This window comes from Hyperolius riggenbachi, chromosome 3 (assembly GCF_040937935.1).
Source record: "Hyperolius riggenbachi isolate aHypRig1 chromosome 3, aHypRig1.pri, whole genome shotgun sequence".
NCBI classification, from domain to species: Eukaryota; Metazoa; Chordata; class Amphibia; order Anura; family Hyperoliidae; genus Hyperolius; species Hyperolius riggenbachi.
Window position 1 is genome coordinate 139282592 of NC_090648.1, and position 15085 is coordinate 139297676.

Genomic DNA, 15085 nt, shown 5'->3' on the forward strand with positions numbered 1-15085 from the left:
GTAAATATTTACCTAGCCGCAATTCGGGGGGTCCCAGCAGGGCAACTGAGGATGGGGAAAGCCTCGTTAGGATGCACTCCTGAGGTAAGTACCCCCCCAGGGAAGGTTTGTGTTTTATTTTTATTTTTTTTATTCAGGTTTTCTTTTAGGGATTAAAGCTCTTGCTTATAGGTGGCTGGTCTACTGCTGAGGGAGACTTCGGAAGCCTCCTGTAGCGTGAGTGCACGAGAGAGCGTGCTCATGCAAGCACAGTACGGCGCGGCTCGTCTTCGGGAGGACTCCGGCTCCCAAAGACTTCTGAAGCCTCTCGCAGCAGCAGAGTGCAGTCTCCAACCCATTGGTCTGAGACTAATGCTGGGCATACACTTATCCAATTATGCGCCGGATCGAGCCGCTGGCTCGATGCCGGTGCATCCCCACTCGTCCGCGTGCATCGATTCCCGCTCATCCTGATCAAACGGGGAATCTATCCGGCAGGTCATTGGACCTGTCTGATATTATCAATCGAGCCATCAGAGGCTCGATTGATAAGGACTAGAAACTCCAAGTATGGCCAGCATAACGGGGGAGTCAGTGCTGGAACGTGGGGTCCTGGGAAGGTTCTATTGGACCTGTTCGTTTTTGTTTTTGCTTTGTTTTTTTACTTCAGACTTACTTTACCACTACATAATAGTAGCAGTCCAAAATACAGAACACCAACACCAGTTTAGCTGCACTCATAAGAGAGAACCATTTATTGCACAAAAATATGCTTCACTGTTTGAAAAATTTGAGCAAAAAAACCCCAATAAATATAGGGTATAAATTGCATAAATCTAAAAATGACAAGATCAAATTGGGGCCCCAATACATCTGACAGAGAAAAACCACTCACATCGCCACTCACTCATAAATATGCAGGGATGGGAATTCCAGAGATGCAATAAATTATGCAGTGATAAGTATCACCAATTCATCATGATTTGGTGGATTTATCCCCTGCTTACTACATCCTATGGCAGCAGAGCACAGTATACAGATAAGTGGAAATAGGCAGTAGCCTGCATACTTATATGAAGTGCTGAGGGGAATGCACATTGCAGTCCAGCTACCTTCTATGTGAACTGTCTGGAAGGGATATCACCGCTATCAGCTAACTGGATAAGGAATTGTGTGGCAAGGACTGATAATCACACATACAGTTTGCAATCATGCTGATCGGCACGTGGTTAAGCTGCCCTTAAAGGTGGCCATACACTGGCCCGATTCTCGCCCGTTTCGACAGCAGATTCGATCCTGGGATCGAATCTGCTGCCAATCGTACGCGGTAAACGCCGCCGCCGATCCGATTTCCTCCCGAAATCGGATCGGTCCGTCGATCGCGCCGTGCGGGAAATTACCCTCGATCGCCCGCGGGTAAAGTGCGCGTCGCTAGCGGCGGCCGATCCGACGAAAAATACATTACCTGATGCGGGCTCCCAGGCGTCTTCTCCGCATCTTCTCAGCGCTGCACCCGCTCCATCCCGGCGCTTCCTGGGTCACTGCAGTGACCCAGGAAGTTCAAATAGAGGGCGCTCTATTTGAACTTCCTGGTCACGGAGTGACACAGGAAGCGCCGGGAAGGAGCGGGTGCAGCGCTGAGAAGAAGAGGAGAAGGCGCCCCGGAGCCCGCATCAGGTAATGTATGCGCGGGGGGGGGGGGGGGACAGGCGGCAGGAGCAGCTGAACAGATTGTGATCGGTTTCAGGCTGAAATCGATTCACAATCTGTTTGCAGTAAGGCAGCCATACGATCCCTCTCTGATCAGATTCGATCAGATAGGGATCTGTCAGCTGGTCGATCTGGTGGCACATCGACCAGTGTATGGCTGCCTTAAGTGATTTTTTCATCTACCAGGTCGTATGCTGCTTTTTTATCATTATTATGACAAGTAAACCTTATTGGGACATTGCCTCAGTACTACATTGTTTTTGATGCAGAGAGGCTGCTAACCATCTCACATGGACTATATGGGTATAACAGAAGATTGCTTGATTCATACATAGGATTTCCTTGATAGGAACTATTTTTTGCATATGCAGTTTTTTTTCTATCTAAAAGTGCACTTTACTTCAGAAGAAAGCCCTTTTTTTGATTAGCTAATCATGATGAATTGGTGATACTAATCACTGCATAATTTATTGCATCTCTGGAATTCCCATCCCTGCATATTTATGAGTGAGTGGCGATGTGAGTGGTTTTTCTCTGTCAGATGTATTGGGGCCCCAATTTGATCTTGTCATTTTTAGATTTATGCAATTTATACCCTATATTTATTGGGGGTTTTTTGCTCAAATTTTTCAAACAGTGAAGCATATTTTTGTGCAATAAATGGTTCTCTCTTATGAGTGCAGCTAAACTGGTGTTGGTGTTCTGTATTTTGGGGTGGTTTATTATTACCAGTGCTAGCACCTGGGAGGTTTGATACACATTGTTGAGCAATTGTACGTATTTTTTCTTCATAATAGTAGCAGTAGCGTATTGTACCGTGTTAGCCATCAGTAAAGGCAAGACATTTTGAATCAGGATGATGGCATTTATTGGCTAACTTAAAGAGAAACTGTAACCAAGAATTAAACTTCATCCCAATCAGTAGTGGATACCCTTTCCCATGAGAAATATTTTCCTTTTCTCAAATAGAGCATCGGGGGCTCTGTATGGCTGACATTGTGGTGAAACCCTTCCCGCCTTGTTGCATTGTGGAAAGTAACAGCTGTTTCCAACTGCCAAAAAAGCAAGCAGCATCTCCTTCCACTAACATCACCTGTCAGCAGTAAAAATGTCACCATATGATAAATTTCATAATGTAAATTAGGGAGAGGAAAGATTTTACAATGTGCAAACACGAAGTCATTTATACATAATTATTGTACAAATTAAGCACTTTATCATTTATTTTTTCACTGGAGTTCCTCTTTAAAAGAACATACAGGATTAGAGTCTGAAGAAGGCTACCCAGCAAGCTTATGGTGAACTAGAACTGATTGACTTGTATAAGGCGCTACAAATGACCAAAAAGCCCTCTTACGTAATGTTATGCAAAGGTTTTCCTTCTTAAAACAGAAGGTATTTGCAATAATTCAGGTTGGAGTGAGCATATGATGTCTCCTACAATGCATTACTGCTGAAGTGTGAAAATTATCCTTTGTTGTCCCTGTAAACCACACCTCATTCAAAACTTCTAGCTTAAACTACAGGAAACATACAGTGGTTTGCAAAAGTATTCAGCCCCCTTGAAGTTTTCCACATTTTGTCATATTACTGCCACAAAAATGAATCAATTTTATTGGAATTCCACGTGAAAGACCAATACAAAGTGGTGTACACATGAGAAGTGGAACCGAAATCCTATATGATTCCAAACATATTTTTTACAAATAAATAATTGCAAAGTGGGGTGTGCATAATTATTCAGCGCCTTTTGGTCTGAGTGCAGTCAGTTGCCCATAGACATTGCCTGATGAGTGCTAATGACTAAATAGAGGGCACCTGTGTGTAATCTAATGTCAGTACAAATACAGCTGCTCTGTGACGGCCTCAGAGGTTGTCTAAGAGAATATTGGGAGCAACAACACCATTAAGTCCAAACAACACACCAGACAGGTCAGGGATAAAGTTATTGAGAAATTTAAAGCAGGCTTAGGCTACAAAAAGATTTCCAAAGCCTTGAACATCCTATGGCGCACTGTTCAAGCGATCATTCAGAAATGGAAGGAGTATGGCACAACTGTAAACCTATCAAGACAAGGCCGTCCACCTAAACTCACAGGCCGATCAAGGAGAGTGCTGATCAGAAATGCAGTCAAGAGGCCCATGGTGACTCTGGACGAGCTGCAGAGATCTACAGCTCAGGCAGGGGAATCTGTCCATAGGACGGCTATTAGTCGTGCACTGCACAAAGTTGGCCTTTAAGGAGGAGTGGCAAGAAGAAAGCCATTGTTAACAGAAAAGCATAAGAAGTCCCGTTTGCAGTTTGCCACAAGGGGGGGGGGGGGGGGGGGACAGCAAACATATGGAAGAAGGTGCTTTTGGTCAGATGAGACCAAAATTGAACTTTTTGGCCAAAATGCAAAACGCTAGGTGTGCCGGAAAACTAACACTGCACATCACTCTGAGCACACCATCCCCACTGTCAAATATGATGGTGGCAGCAGCATGCTCTAGGGGTGCTTCTCTTCAGCAAGGACAGGGAAGCTGGTCAAAGTTGATGGGAAGATGGATGGAGCCAAATACAGGGCAATCTTGGAAGAAAACCTCTTGGAGTCTGCAAAAGACTCTCGTCTGGGGCAGAGGTTCACCTTCCAGCAGGACAATGACCCTAAACATAAAGCCAGGGCAACAATAAAATGGTTTAAAACAAAACATCGATGTGTTAGAATGGCCCAGTCAAAGTCCAGATCTAAATTCAATCGAGAATCCGTGGCAAGATCTGAAAACTGCTGTTCACAAACGCTGTCCATCTAATCTGACTGAGCTGGAGCTGTTTTGCAAAGAAGAATGGGCAAGGATTTCACTCTCTAGATGTGCAAAGTTGGTAGAGACCTACCCTAAAAGACAGGCAGCTGTAATTGCAGCAAAAGGTGGTTCTACAAAGTATTGACTCAGGGGGCTGAATAATTACGCACACCCCACTTTGCAGTTATTATTCTTTTTTTTTTTAATGTTTGGAATCATGTATGATTTTCGTTCCACTTCTCACCTGTACACCACTTTGTATTGGTCTTTCACATGGAATTCCAATAAAATTGATTCATGTTTGTAGCAGTAATATGACAAAATGTGGAAAACTTCACGGGGGCCGAAGACTTTTGCAAACCACTGTATTCTAATAGAAGTGGGTTTGTATTGATATGGCTGTTTACTACAGTTCCATTTAATTTGCAAACCTCAGGGATTAAAAACTACCGCTCAGCTAAGCTTGTTGGTGCAGTTTTCAGTTCTCCTCAAAATGACAAGAAATTAGATATGGGTAAATCTCTGTTGTGGAAGTTCCCCCTCTAGTGATCAGAAGTAAAGTTGCACCAATTAAATTTTCATTTGTAGTGAAGCTTTCTTTTATAGGAGAGAACAGTGGTGGGTTATGCTGGGGATACACACCTCGATTAGCCGCTGGGTCGACCCGAGCCACGCCCCTGCTCGTCCGCGCGGATCGATTCCCGCTCGTCCCAGCCGACTGTCCTTATCAACCGCTTGATTCCCTGCCATTGTCCGCCGGAGGGAATTGCGCGGGTCGAGCGGCATGATCGGGCCAGCTAAATATTATCAGCTGGTCGATACACTGTACAGAAACGTACCGTGTATCCCCAGCATAACGCACAAGGCTAACATATCTATTGTTCTGCTTTAATAAGTGTCTATTCTAGCTTTTAAAGGCCTCGTTTAAGCACATTTTTATAATTGCGTTTTATAGAAATGTTAGAACCTGCTTCTATATCACCTTGCTTCGACACCAGTAACTTCTTACAGTTACGTCTCACAGACTGTGAGATCACTTGACTCTCCACACAGCAAGTAGGAGATAGACTTCCTCAGGCTTCTTCAATGTTTACGTTATTTATTCAAGTAACAGAAATACAGATAGATACAGTTTATCATCTCCTGGCAAAGCAGACTTCCATGTTGCGTTACAGCTGCGTGAGTACCTTCCTGCTGAAGGTACTCAGGTCTTCTTGTATCTACTCTATGTTACATCTAGACTACCTATGTACAGCATACATTATATCAGATTACAGAAAGGAAGCACATACTTAGAGGTCCCAGTCAGCCTTGTGAGCTATTGCGAAAGTAAAGAGCAGAATGAGCTCCCATAGCTCCCTCAGCCTTTAATACTGACTAGGAAAGAGTTAAATATGACATCATCTTCGCCACCCCCTAGATCAGACTATTGGTGGACCCACTCGTGGTGTCATCATACACACCTACTTGATTAATAATCAATGAGGCTTCTGACCTATATGCAGGAATGTGGATATTTACATAACATGGCTGATGTTTATTGTTCTAGTGGCGGTACATGCGCAGGTCAGGGAGACCTGCGGCCTTGTACTAGAACAGCTTCTTGGTATGTTCTAGTTCTGCTGACAGAACTGCAGATTTTCTCTCTCAGAGAAAATCCCCTTAAAGGGCCGATCTGCACTCCAAGCCTTTTTGACTAACTCGGTCCAAATAACTGAGGCCTACTTAAATTATAACAAAATGCAATAATAAAAAAAACTGTTAAAATTCTATTTAAAAAATGTATTTTTGCAATAGAAAAATCAAAAGTTTTGCCTGCAAGCTATCAGCAGTGGCTGCATCTGGACCCCCATCTGCTTGCAGCCCTGACACTACTCCTTTCTGCTGTTTATCTTCAGCTGTCTGCTTACTGGTCCCTGGCAATGAAGCTTTTCGTATCATGGGTGGGTGGAGCTTATTGCAATCCCCTCTGCAGACACGCATCGACTGACTAATAATGGATAGTGGGTACATGCACATTCTCTCTCGCTCTCTTCTTGCCTGCAGTTTTGCCTGTAGCAGCAATAAAATGCCCTGTTTACTCAACATAGTGCAAGATAAACACCTGAAATGGGGAAAGACTTGAGATCAGGACCGGATTTACCCTAAGGCACTGTAGGCATGTGCCTAAGGCGCCCAATGATGGAAAGGCAGCTCACTCTCCGAGCACCTCCCTCCTAGCCTATAGAGTCCTGAGCAGAGTGTAAATGAGAGATTACTCACCCTGCTCTCTGCATTGCACTGACGAGATCTCCCTCCAGTCAGGGGCACCTCTAGCTATTAAAACTGAACTCCCTAATATTTGGGGGCACCTCTAGCTACTTAATGTCGAGGGTACTTCTGGCTACCTATAACAGGCAAGGGAAGTAAGAGAGAAGGGACAGCTAGCACACTTGTGATGTGGTTCGGCAGGGGTTTGTCTGTTCATGAAGGGCGAAGTCAAAGGTGCCAGGACATCTGTGGCATCTGTGAGGTAAATCAGTCTGCTTGAGATCATTCGATAGAGGCATAAGAATAGTTTTTCAGATTAGCTGATGAATAATTCTCATCTTTCTTTGACCTGTTGTTACTATACCACTGCTCAGGAATAGTCTTGCGTGGTTTCTTTGCACTGTGTGGAACTGGCTGAGCACTGACTTTCCATGTCTTATTCTCCCATGTTGTAGATGCAGCAGGCTATGAGGTAACGCCTCCACATGTGAAGCAGAATGGGAAGCTGGAAGACTTATCTGGAGCAGGAAGCCCACCCAGGACCACCCTGCTGGGGACCATTTTCTCTCCCGTCTTCAACTTTTTCTCACCAGCAAATAAAAATGGTGTGTGCCTGGTAGATAATCAGAGAAAAATGCATTGTGTTTTGTGTTGTAATATAAGAGGTCATCCAAGACTGAATAACGGAGAATTCAGCTGGTCCATCGGACTGGGCTTGGAATGGTTCAGGGAAGACTTGCTGTTAGATGACAATTTAACCTGGATCATACCAGATCATAGTGAGTATTAAGAGAAGTTAGTGAAATGGCGGTCATGTAATTTACAGTCCATTGCATCCGCAGAGTGATCCTTTTTACTAAAGTGGATTTTTTTGCAAATTTTCACTGAAGCTGTATTCACTTGACTATTTCAAGAGCCTTTTAGCAATCCTCACTATTGTATGTTATGACCCAGTTAAGAGACACCAAATAGCAGATAACTTAAATAATGCTCGGATCATGTCAGGTCTTTGCTGTTCTACACTGTAAATGTTGGCCATAGACTGCATCAGGTCTAAAGTGTTTGCAGACCAGCTGCCATGTGGCCTGGTGTGTTTCTAGCTCCCTAGCCCTGATGCACCCTGATCTATAACCGTTTCATAAACAAGCCTGCTTCCTCTCCATCTGGTTCTTTGGCCTTGATTCAATAAGTCTCTAGGTTGGTTTACCACCACATATTGTCCCTAGTTGCACCCAGACTTGGTAGTTTCACCCATTTAAATGCAATGGCTTAAAGGACAAACAAATGAAGCAGGACCCAATTTTCCAGACAGTTTCACTCAGTGGAACGAAAACGTAAGGTTTCGCAGCAGAATAGGATCCTATGGAAAACGGACGTTTTACAGCACACTGGCTGCAAAAACGGTCCACTTTCCCTTATCCATATGGCCGGCCCTGGAAAAAAAACGCATATGTGAACCGGGCCTAACAGTAGGTAATAAACTGTCAGATCTGATACATTTTGAACTAGTCAATCTCCTTGGGGAAGAGTCTCAGTATTGGATTTATTCTTTACAAAACCTCTCCCTGGAAAAGATGTAATGTATTTAAATGTGTGCCAGCCTACCTACTTTTTTGCAAAATATTTTGACAGTTGGAATGAGCAAATCCAGTTCAGGAGGTGCTTTTGAAAATAAACCCTGAGAATCCCCCATGAGGGGATGGGCTAATCCAAAACCTGTCAGATTTTTACTACCTACTGTTAGTGACAGCAGCATAGGAAAATAAGTTTTATGTATACTGCATTTACTCTGGGAGTAATGTACATTTTTATGTATTTTAAATGTAATTTTTCCCCAATAGTTGTCATTTTAATGAGCTTGATAATCTCCGTTGGCCCAAGCAGAATAGCCTTTTTTTTGTTTGTTTTGTTTTGTGTGCATAGCGAACTTAAAGTGAACTAGAGACGAAGCACCCTCAAGCCCTCATGTTTTTTACCATATATAATATCAGTGGGAACATTAGAGAAAACACCTACCCCGCTCTCTACTTCATCCTTCACTGCTCAGCCTGCTTCTAATCTGCCCTGATAAAATCCCGACTGAGCATTCAGGAATCATTATAGCGGAGTCATTATAGCAGAGCCAGAAGGGGGCAGGCTTGGGCTTGAAAAGACATCAGACAAGACAGACTTCGCTATAATTTCTGAGCAGAGTCAGACTGAATGCTCAGTCAGGGATTTTATCGGCAGATTAGAAGCAGGCTGAGCAGTGAAGAATGAAACAGAGAGCAGGGTAGGTGTTTTCTCTAATGTCCCCACTGATATATACCGTATATGGTAAAATACATGAGGGTGCTTAGTCTCTGGTTCACTTTAACTCCTTAATCAACAAAAACGAGTAAGCTAACATATGTATAGAGAAACAGATTTGCATGAACTTTATACTGTGAGTAAAAGTATTTTACAAGTGGCTTCATGGTAAGTGGAGTTACAGACTACCCAGCAAATTCATGGTAAACCAGAACTCATTGGTGTGTGTAAGAGGCTACAATGGTCCAAAAAGCCCTCTTACTAAAATGCTATGCAAAACAAAAATGTGTTTTCTTAAAACAAAGTATTTGCAATAATTCAGGTTGGAGCAAGCTCTGAGATGTCTCCCAGTGCATCGCTGCTGAATATATGCAAATTACCCACAATGTTACCCAAAATGGGTAATTGCATATATTCAGCAGTGATGCACTGGGAGAAATCTCAGAGCTCACTCCAACCTGAATTACTGCAAATGCTTTCTGTTTTAAGGAAGCACATTTTTGATATCCATAGCATTTTAGTAAGAGGGCTTTTTGGTCCATTGTAGCTCCTTAAACACGCCAATAAGTTCTGGTTCACCAAGACCTAGCTTGGGTAGTCTGTAACTATGGGAGTTTCAGGTCCTACCCCATAGAGCCACATTACTCTATGCCATGCACTGATGAGGATCAATTTATCCGAAACAGTCTGTATGCATGTTGGATTAGTGTGGCTCTGTAATAATAAAAAGCTGACACATCATTGCATTCCAGCGGATCTGGAGGTGTGTTTAGCTCACAAGGGCAACAATGGACAATTTGCATATTTCAGGAGTGATGCAGTGGGAGAAATCTCAGAACTCACTCTAAACTGACTTATTGCAAATACTTTCTGTTTTAACCACTTAGCATCCAGACCTTCTTTCCCCCTTATGGACCAGAGCAGTTTTGACGCTTTAGCCATCTCCCTATTTAAACAGCCATAACGTTATTCCTACTCACGACACCTAAATGATCTAGGTATCATTGTTTTCAGGACATACTAGACTTTCATAGGGGGGTATTTTGACCCGAGAAAAAAATTCTATGCATTTTAATGCGAAAAAGAGGCGGAAAATGAAAAATTGCATTAATCTTAAGGCTTCACCATTTCTAGTAAAAAATAAAAAATGCTACAGTAGATAACAAACATGCCACTAGTATTGCATCTCCCAAGGATAGATAGCCAGGCGTGTCCCCAGTATCAGCCCCCCAGTATAACCAGATGACCCCCTCCCCATTATAGCCAAATGTGCCCACAGTGTTAGTTATGGCCCCAGGACCATCAGATGTGCCCCCCATTATTAATTCCCCACCTCACATTACCCTGATGGGCCCCAAAATACATTTCGACCCCCCCTTTCGGAACTCTACCCCCACCCTCCGTTATGGGTAGCCAGATGTGCCCCCCCTTACTACTCTGCCCCTTCCGTGGCCAGATCGATACAAAAAAATATGCCCCTGCAAGCAGAATATCTCACCTTGCCTGGTTCCTGGGAACATCCTTCAACCCCAGCTTCCATTCACCGCGCTGCACTCAGCCCTGTGATACCGAACACCCGGGTCCCAGCTTGATTACATCATCAAGCCGGGACCCAGATATTCGGCATCACAGGGCTGAGTGCAGTGTGGTGAATGGAAGCTGGGGCTGAAAGATGATCGCAGGAACCAGGTAAGGTGAGATATTATCCTTGGAGGGGCATTTTTTTCTATCGATCTGGCATGGAGGGGAAGAGATGAAGGAGGAATGCAGCTGACAGTGCCGGGGGGTGCGCTCTGAAGCGCACCCGATTGTGCACAGCAGGGCAGCAAGCAACTCAGTATATCTACATCATGGTGGCTTGGAGGGTGCCACAGATGATGTAAATATACTGTAGCAGAGGAAAAAGTGGTTAAGAAAGAAAATTTTTGTTTTTCAAGTGGAGAGAGTATTTGCAATGTTAGTTCCATGTTAAGTGTTAGTCTTGTTTACACTACGAGCTTTATGGAACCTTCACAAAATTGCAAATGCAATGTGTTTTTGTACTTGTCTTCATAGCCTATTTACTACATCGAATGGTAGTTTTAAAAACGCATACTACATTCTCCATTGCCACGTTTTTCAGAATGTACCATCCATAATGACATATGATGTGAACAGTGGCATTGGAATACCCTAGATATGCTGTAATCAGGAAGACCTGTGCAAGAAATGTTTACAGTAACAAGCACAGTAGCTACACAATGTCCCATACAGGTGATGGATTTATCTAGACTTTGATTGTTACTTAGTCATTAAGGTGGCATTACGGGATATGAATGCTGTACAGAAATGCTGCTTGGCTTTAGTTGAACAGTGTGCACCATCAGTAAAGAGGGGAGGAGGGACGACAGGGTGTGGCACAAAGCAAGCTGCTTCTGGCAGGATGGGTCACTATGAGAGATCGGGGGTCAGCTGTGCGACCGTTAGATTTGCGGCCAAGACAGCGATGTGTACAAGGCATTAGTATTTATCAGACACAGATGAGAATCGTTTAGACAAGACGAGACCCGGAAGTGAATTGAGAGCTTCGTTGCTCTGTGTGGCTATATAAATTCTATTGTGGAACATATAGGACTAGAATGGGGTACAGCAATTTGTGGAACCAAATTCCCGGATAGACTGGAAACGATTTGTTCTAGTAATAGGCTATTGGATGTCAGCCTGGCCACATGGAAGGCAGAGCTGGGCTATTGTCTGTGACTGGAGATACATGTTTACTGTCTTGTGCTGTAGGCACATCTGGATCAGACTCTCCAGGACAGGCGGTGGAGGCGGAAGAGATAGTGAAACAGCTGGAAATGGAGCAGGTGGATGAGATTAGCACCAGCACCACAACCTCCACAAATGGAGCATCCTACAACAGTCAGGGGACACCTGTCCGAACAGCAGCCAGCAGCTGGCTTGAATCGGGAGAGGACACCCCCGAGCGGGACATCCCAACACTAACAGGTGTGTGCTTCTGTACATCGCATTAATGCACGGGAAGGGGGGGTGAAAAGGTCTTGATAGCTGCTTAAAGTGAGTCTGAAGTAAAGGAAAAAAAGAGATCCCTATTGAGAGGGAAGGCTCCTGTAGAGTCTTCCTGGTCCCCTCGTTCCAGCACTGGCTCCCCCATTAGCAGTCTCCGACCGATGGGTCTCTGTCGCTGAAGGAGGCTTCAGAAGCCAGAATGCTCCCAAAGATGGGCCGCTCCGTTCTGTGCCTGTGCGAGAACACTTTCTCACGCATGCGCAGTACAGAGCCGCCCGTCTTCAGGAGCAATTGAACTCCCGTGGCAGGAGATTTAAAAAGGGAGCTAGCGCTGCAATGAGAGAAACGGGAAGGCTGTAGAGGACCCAGAGCCTTCCCTCTCCATAGGTAAGTATCTGTGTTGTTTTTTTTTGTTTGGTTCGCTTCAGACTCCCTTTAAGATGCACATTTTAAAGAGAGAAACATGGGGGCATCACTGCTGACCTAATGTAAGGTAATTTATTAATTTATTGTGGATAGTTTTGGTGTAACAGCCGTCTAGAACAAATCTGAGGGTGTGGAGTCTTTATCTACGTAATTCTTCCAGGCGAAAATCTTACGCCTAGTACACACCAAGCAATTTCCTGTGAGACAGGTCGAATTGTTTATTTCCGACAGGTTCAAACTGATTTTTGTATAGAAGTGATCAGAAAATCAATCAGAAACGATCGGAAATCATATTGGACATGTCAGGTATAATCCATTCGACCCATCTATCTGACAGGAAATTGCAGTGTTTACCAGGCGTTACAGCTACAGGGTCAATACTACAGGGAAGGAGTAGTAATGTACTAGGAAGTGGCCAGCAGTGGGCGCTCTCTGCATTTCTCTCTTATGATAAGCATACTATAAAGCAGACCAATAGCCAACCAGCTGTAACCAATGAGAGGAATGATAAAAGCCTTTGCTTGAGAAAACACTCTGAGCTCCTTCCAGAATTTCATCAACTATTGTTGATCAGGCGGATGTCTGTTCAAGAACTGTAACGTGAGGGATATGGAGGCTGCCATATTTATTTCCTTTTAAGTAATACCAGTTGCATGGCTGTCCTGCTGATCCTCTAATACTTTTAGCTGTCAATCCTGAACAAGATTAGCTGCATGCTTGTTTCTAGTGTCATTCAGACACTACTGCAGCCAAATAGATCAGCAGGGCTTCCAAGCAACTGGAATTGCTTAAAAGGAAAAAATATGTCCGCCTTCATATCTCTTGTGTTTTTTTGTTTGTTTTGTTTTTTAAGCTAACCAACATATCCTGTCTATGTGTACCTTAACTGTTTCAATACGAGAAAAGCTTTCACTGGACTATGTTTGATCATCAGCTAGAACTAAAATACATGCGTTGGGCCTGATCACCAGTGAAGGATATGAAGGGCACTGTTAAGATTTTAAAAGGGCTACATGTAAAAATAGGCATGAGATACGCAATAGTAGAATATCGGTAACTTTACTGATAATCTATCCCTTACCTCAATCTAACTCTCACATTACTTCTCCACTACCTACACCTAATGCAAACTCCTCCCACCTACACCTAACACTAAACTTTTCCCCCCAACTATGGCCTTGATTCCTCAAGACTTATCAAGACAATTACCGACAGCTCAGTAAAATACCGAACCTCGATAAGTTGATTTCAGGATTCATCAAAGTTATTTACAGCTGTTAGCGAGCATTCGGTAATCGTTCGGTACGCATGCAATAAAACAGAGGAAAGTGCAATTCATGAAAATGAAAGTGGGCGTGGTTTAGTGTTACATTTAGGATTAGTTATCGCCTTCACTGCTCTGGTGTTATTCCTGTCAGATCATTGCTGACAGAGAAGATGGAGCCATTAGAAGTGGTTAGGTAACAGCTGAGAGTGATTCAAATGTGCAGAAGGGCAAGAATAAGGTCTAGAACCATATCAATTTGCAAGAGAATGGATTTATTTGCTATACCAGGACATCTGCATTTCTCTTGAATCATCTTGTAACTAAACTAAATTGCTAGCCGCACTACATTTTTTCAAGCCGTAGCTGGCGAAGTTGTGGGGATTGTCCCAAGCCACTTCCAGAATCCTGGTCCAGGTGTTAAGCCCTATTCAGAATGTTGCTATGTGGTGTTCAAAGGACTGCCTTTTTACCCACAATTCCATGGGAATCTTATGGCCTTGTGTTAAATTACCTCTGTAAAAATGGAAATATCGACACGTTACCGAATGGTGACCGCATTATCGATAGTCACACCGGATGTGGAAAAGCCTTAATGAATACAACTAAAAGTCGATAAACTTCGAATTCGGGAAATTTAATGAACTGGAAAAAGTTATTGCAAAGACAATGGTGAATCGAGGCCTATATCCGTTATCCACTGTCTACATGTTGTTAACTCAGGTGCCAGCTACATAGTAGCCATACTCCAATAACAAATTGCCATCGCTAATTGTGGAAGCCAGAGTTCAGCGTCTCTATAGTGGAACGCTGCTGTCCTAATTACTATGCGCTGCTATAGCTTCAGTTTCCATAGCTGCATATGGCGTGATCTTGACAAAAATTAACTGATTTGCGCTATCACCATACCCTTTTAAAAAAAGCCACTTGGCAAGATGTAATATTACCAAACACAAGAGAAGCAAATGCTCACTCCTAGACAGCACTTTGCAGACACATTTAAATGGCAGACAGCCTGTCAGCCAATAAGGTGCATATACTTACGCCTGTCTGCAGTACCAAATCTAGCAGAAGCTGCAAAGATTCCGCCATAGACAGGAGAGCGGGTGCGGTTGCACATAATCGTAGGTTGCATGACCAACGGGGCACTGCATGCAGATTACCATCTCAATGACCCCCTCCCTATCACTGACCTGCTAACTAGGAGCTGCAAAAAGGTGCACCAGTGTTTGTGTTAAAGAGAACCTTAATTGAGAGGGATATGGATGTTTCCTTTTAAACAATACCAGTTGCTTGTCAGTTCTGCTGATCTCTTTGGCTGCAGTAGTGGCTGAATCAAACATCTGAAACAAGCATGCAGCTAATCCAGTCGGA

The 15085-nt window shown here is 43.7% G+C and overlaps 1 protein-coding gene across 1 annotated transcript in view; it reads left to right on the top strand.

Moving 5' to 3' along the window:
- The window catches only part of CTDSPL2 (CTD small phosphatase like 2), a 76348-nt gene that overhangs the window by 44754 nt on the left and 16509 nt on the right, over nucleotides 1-15085 (top strand). The window contains exons 4-5 of the mRNA XM_068274982.1: nucleotides 7179-7328; nucleotides 11785-12000. Of these exons, the coding sequence (XP_068131083.1) occupies nucleotides 7179-7328; nucleotides 11785-12000 (366 nt within the window). The remainder of the gene's footprint in view (nucleotides 1-7178; nucleotides 7329-11784; nucleotides 12001-15085) is intronic.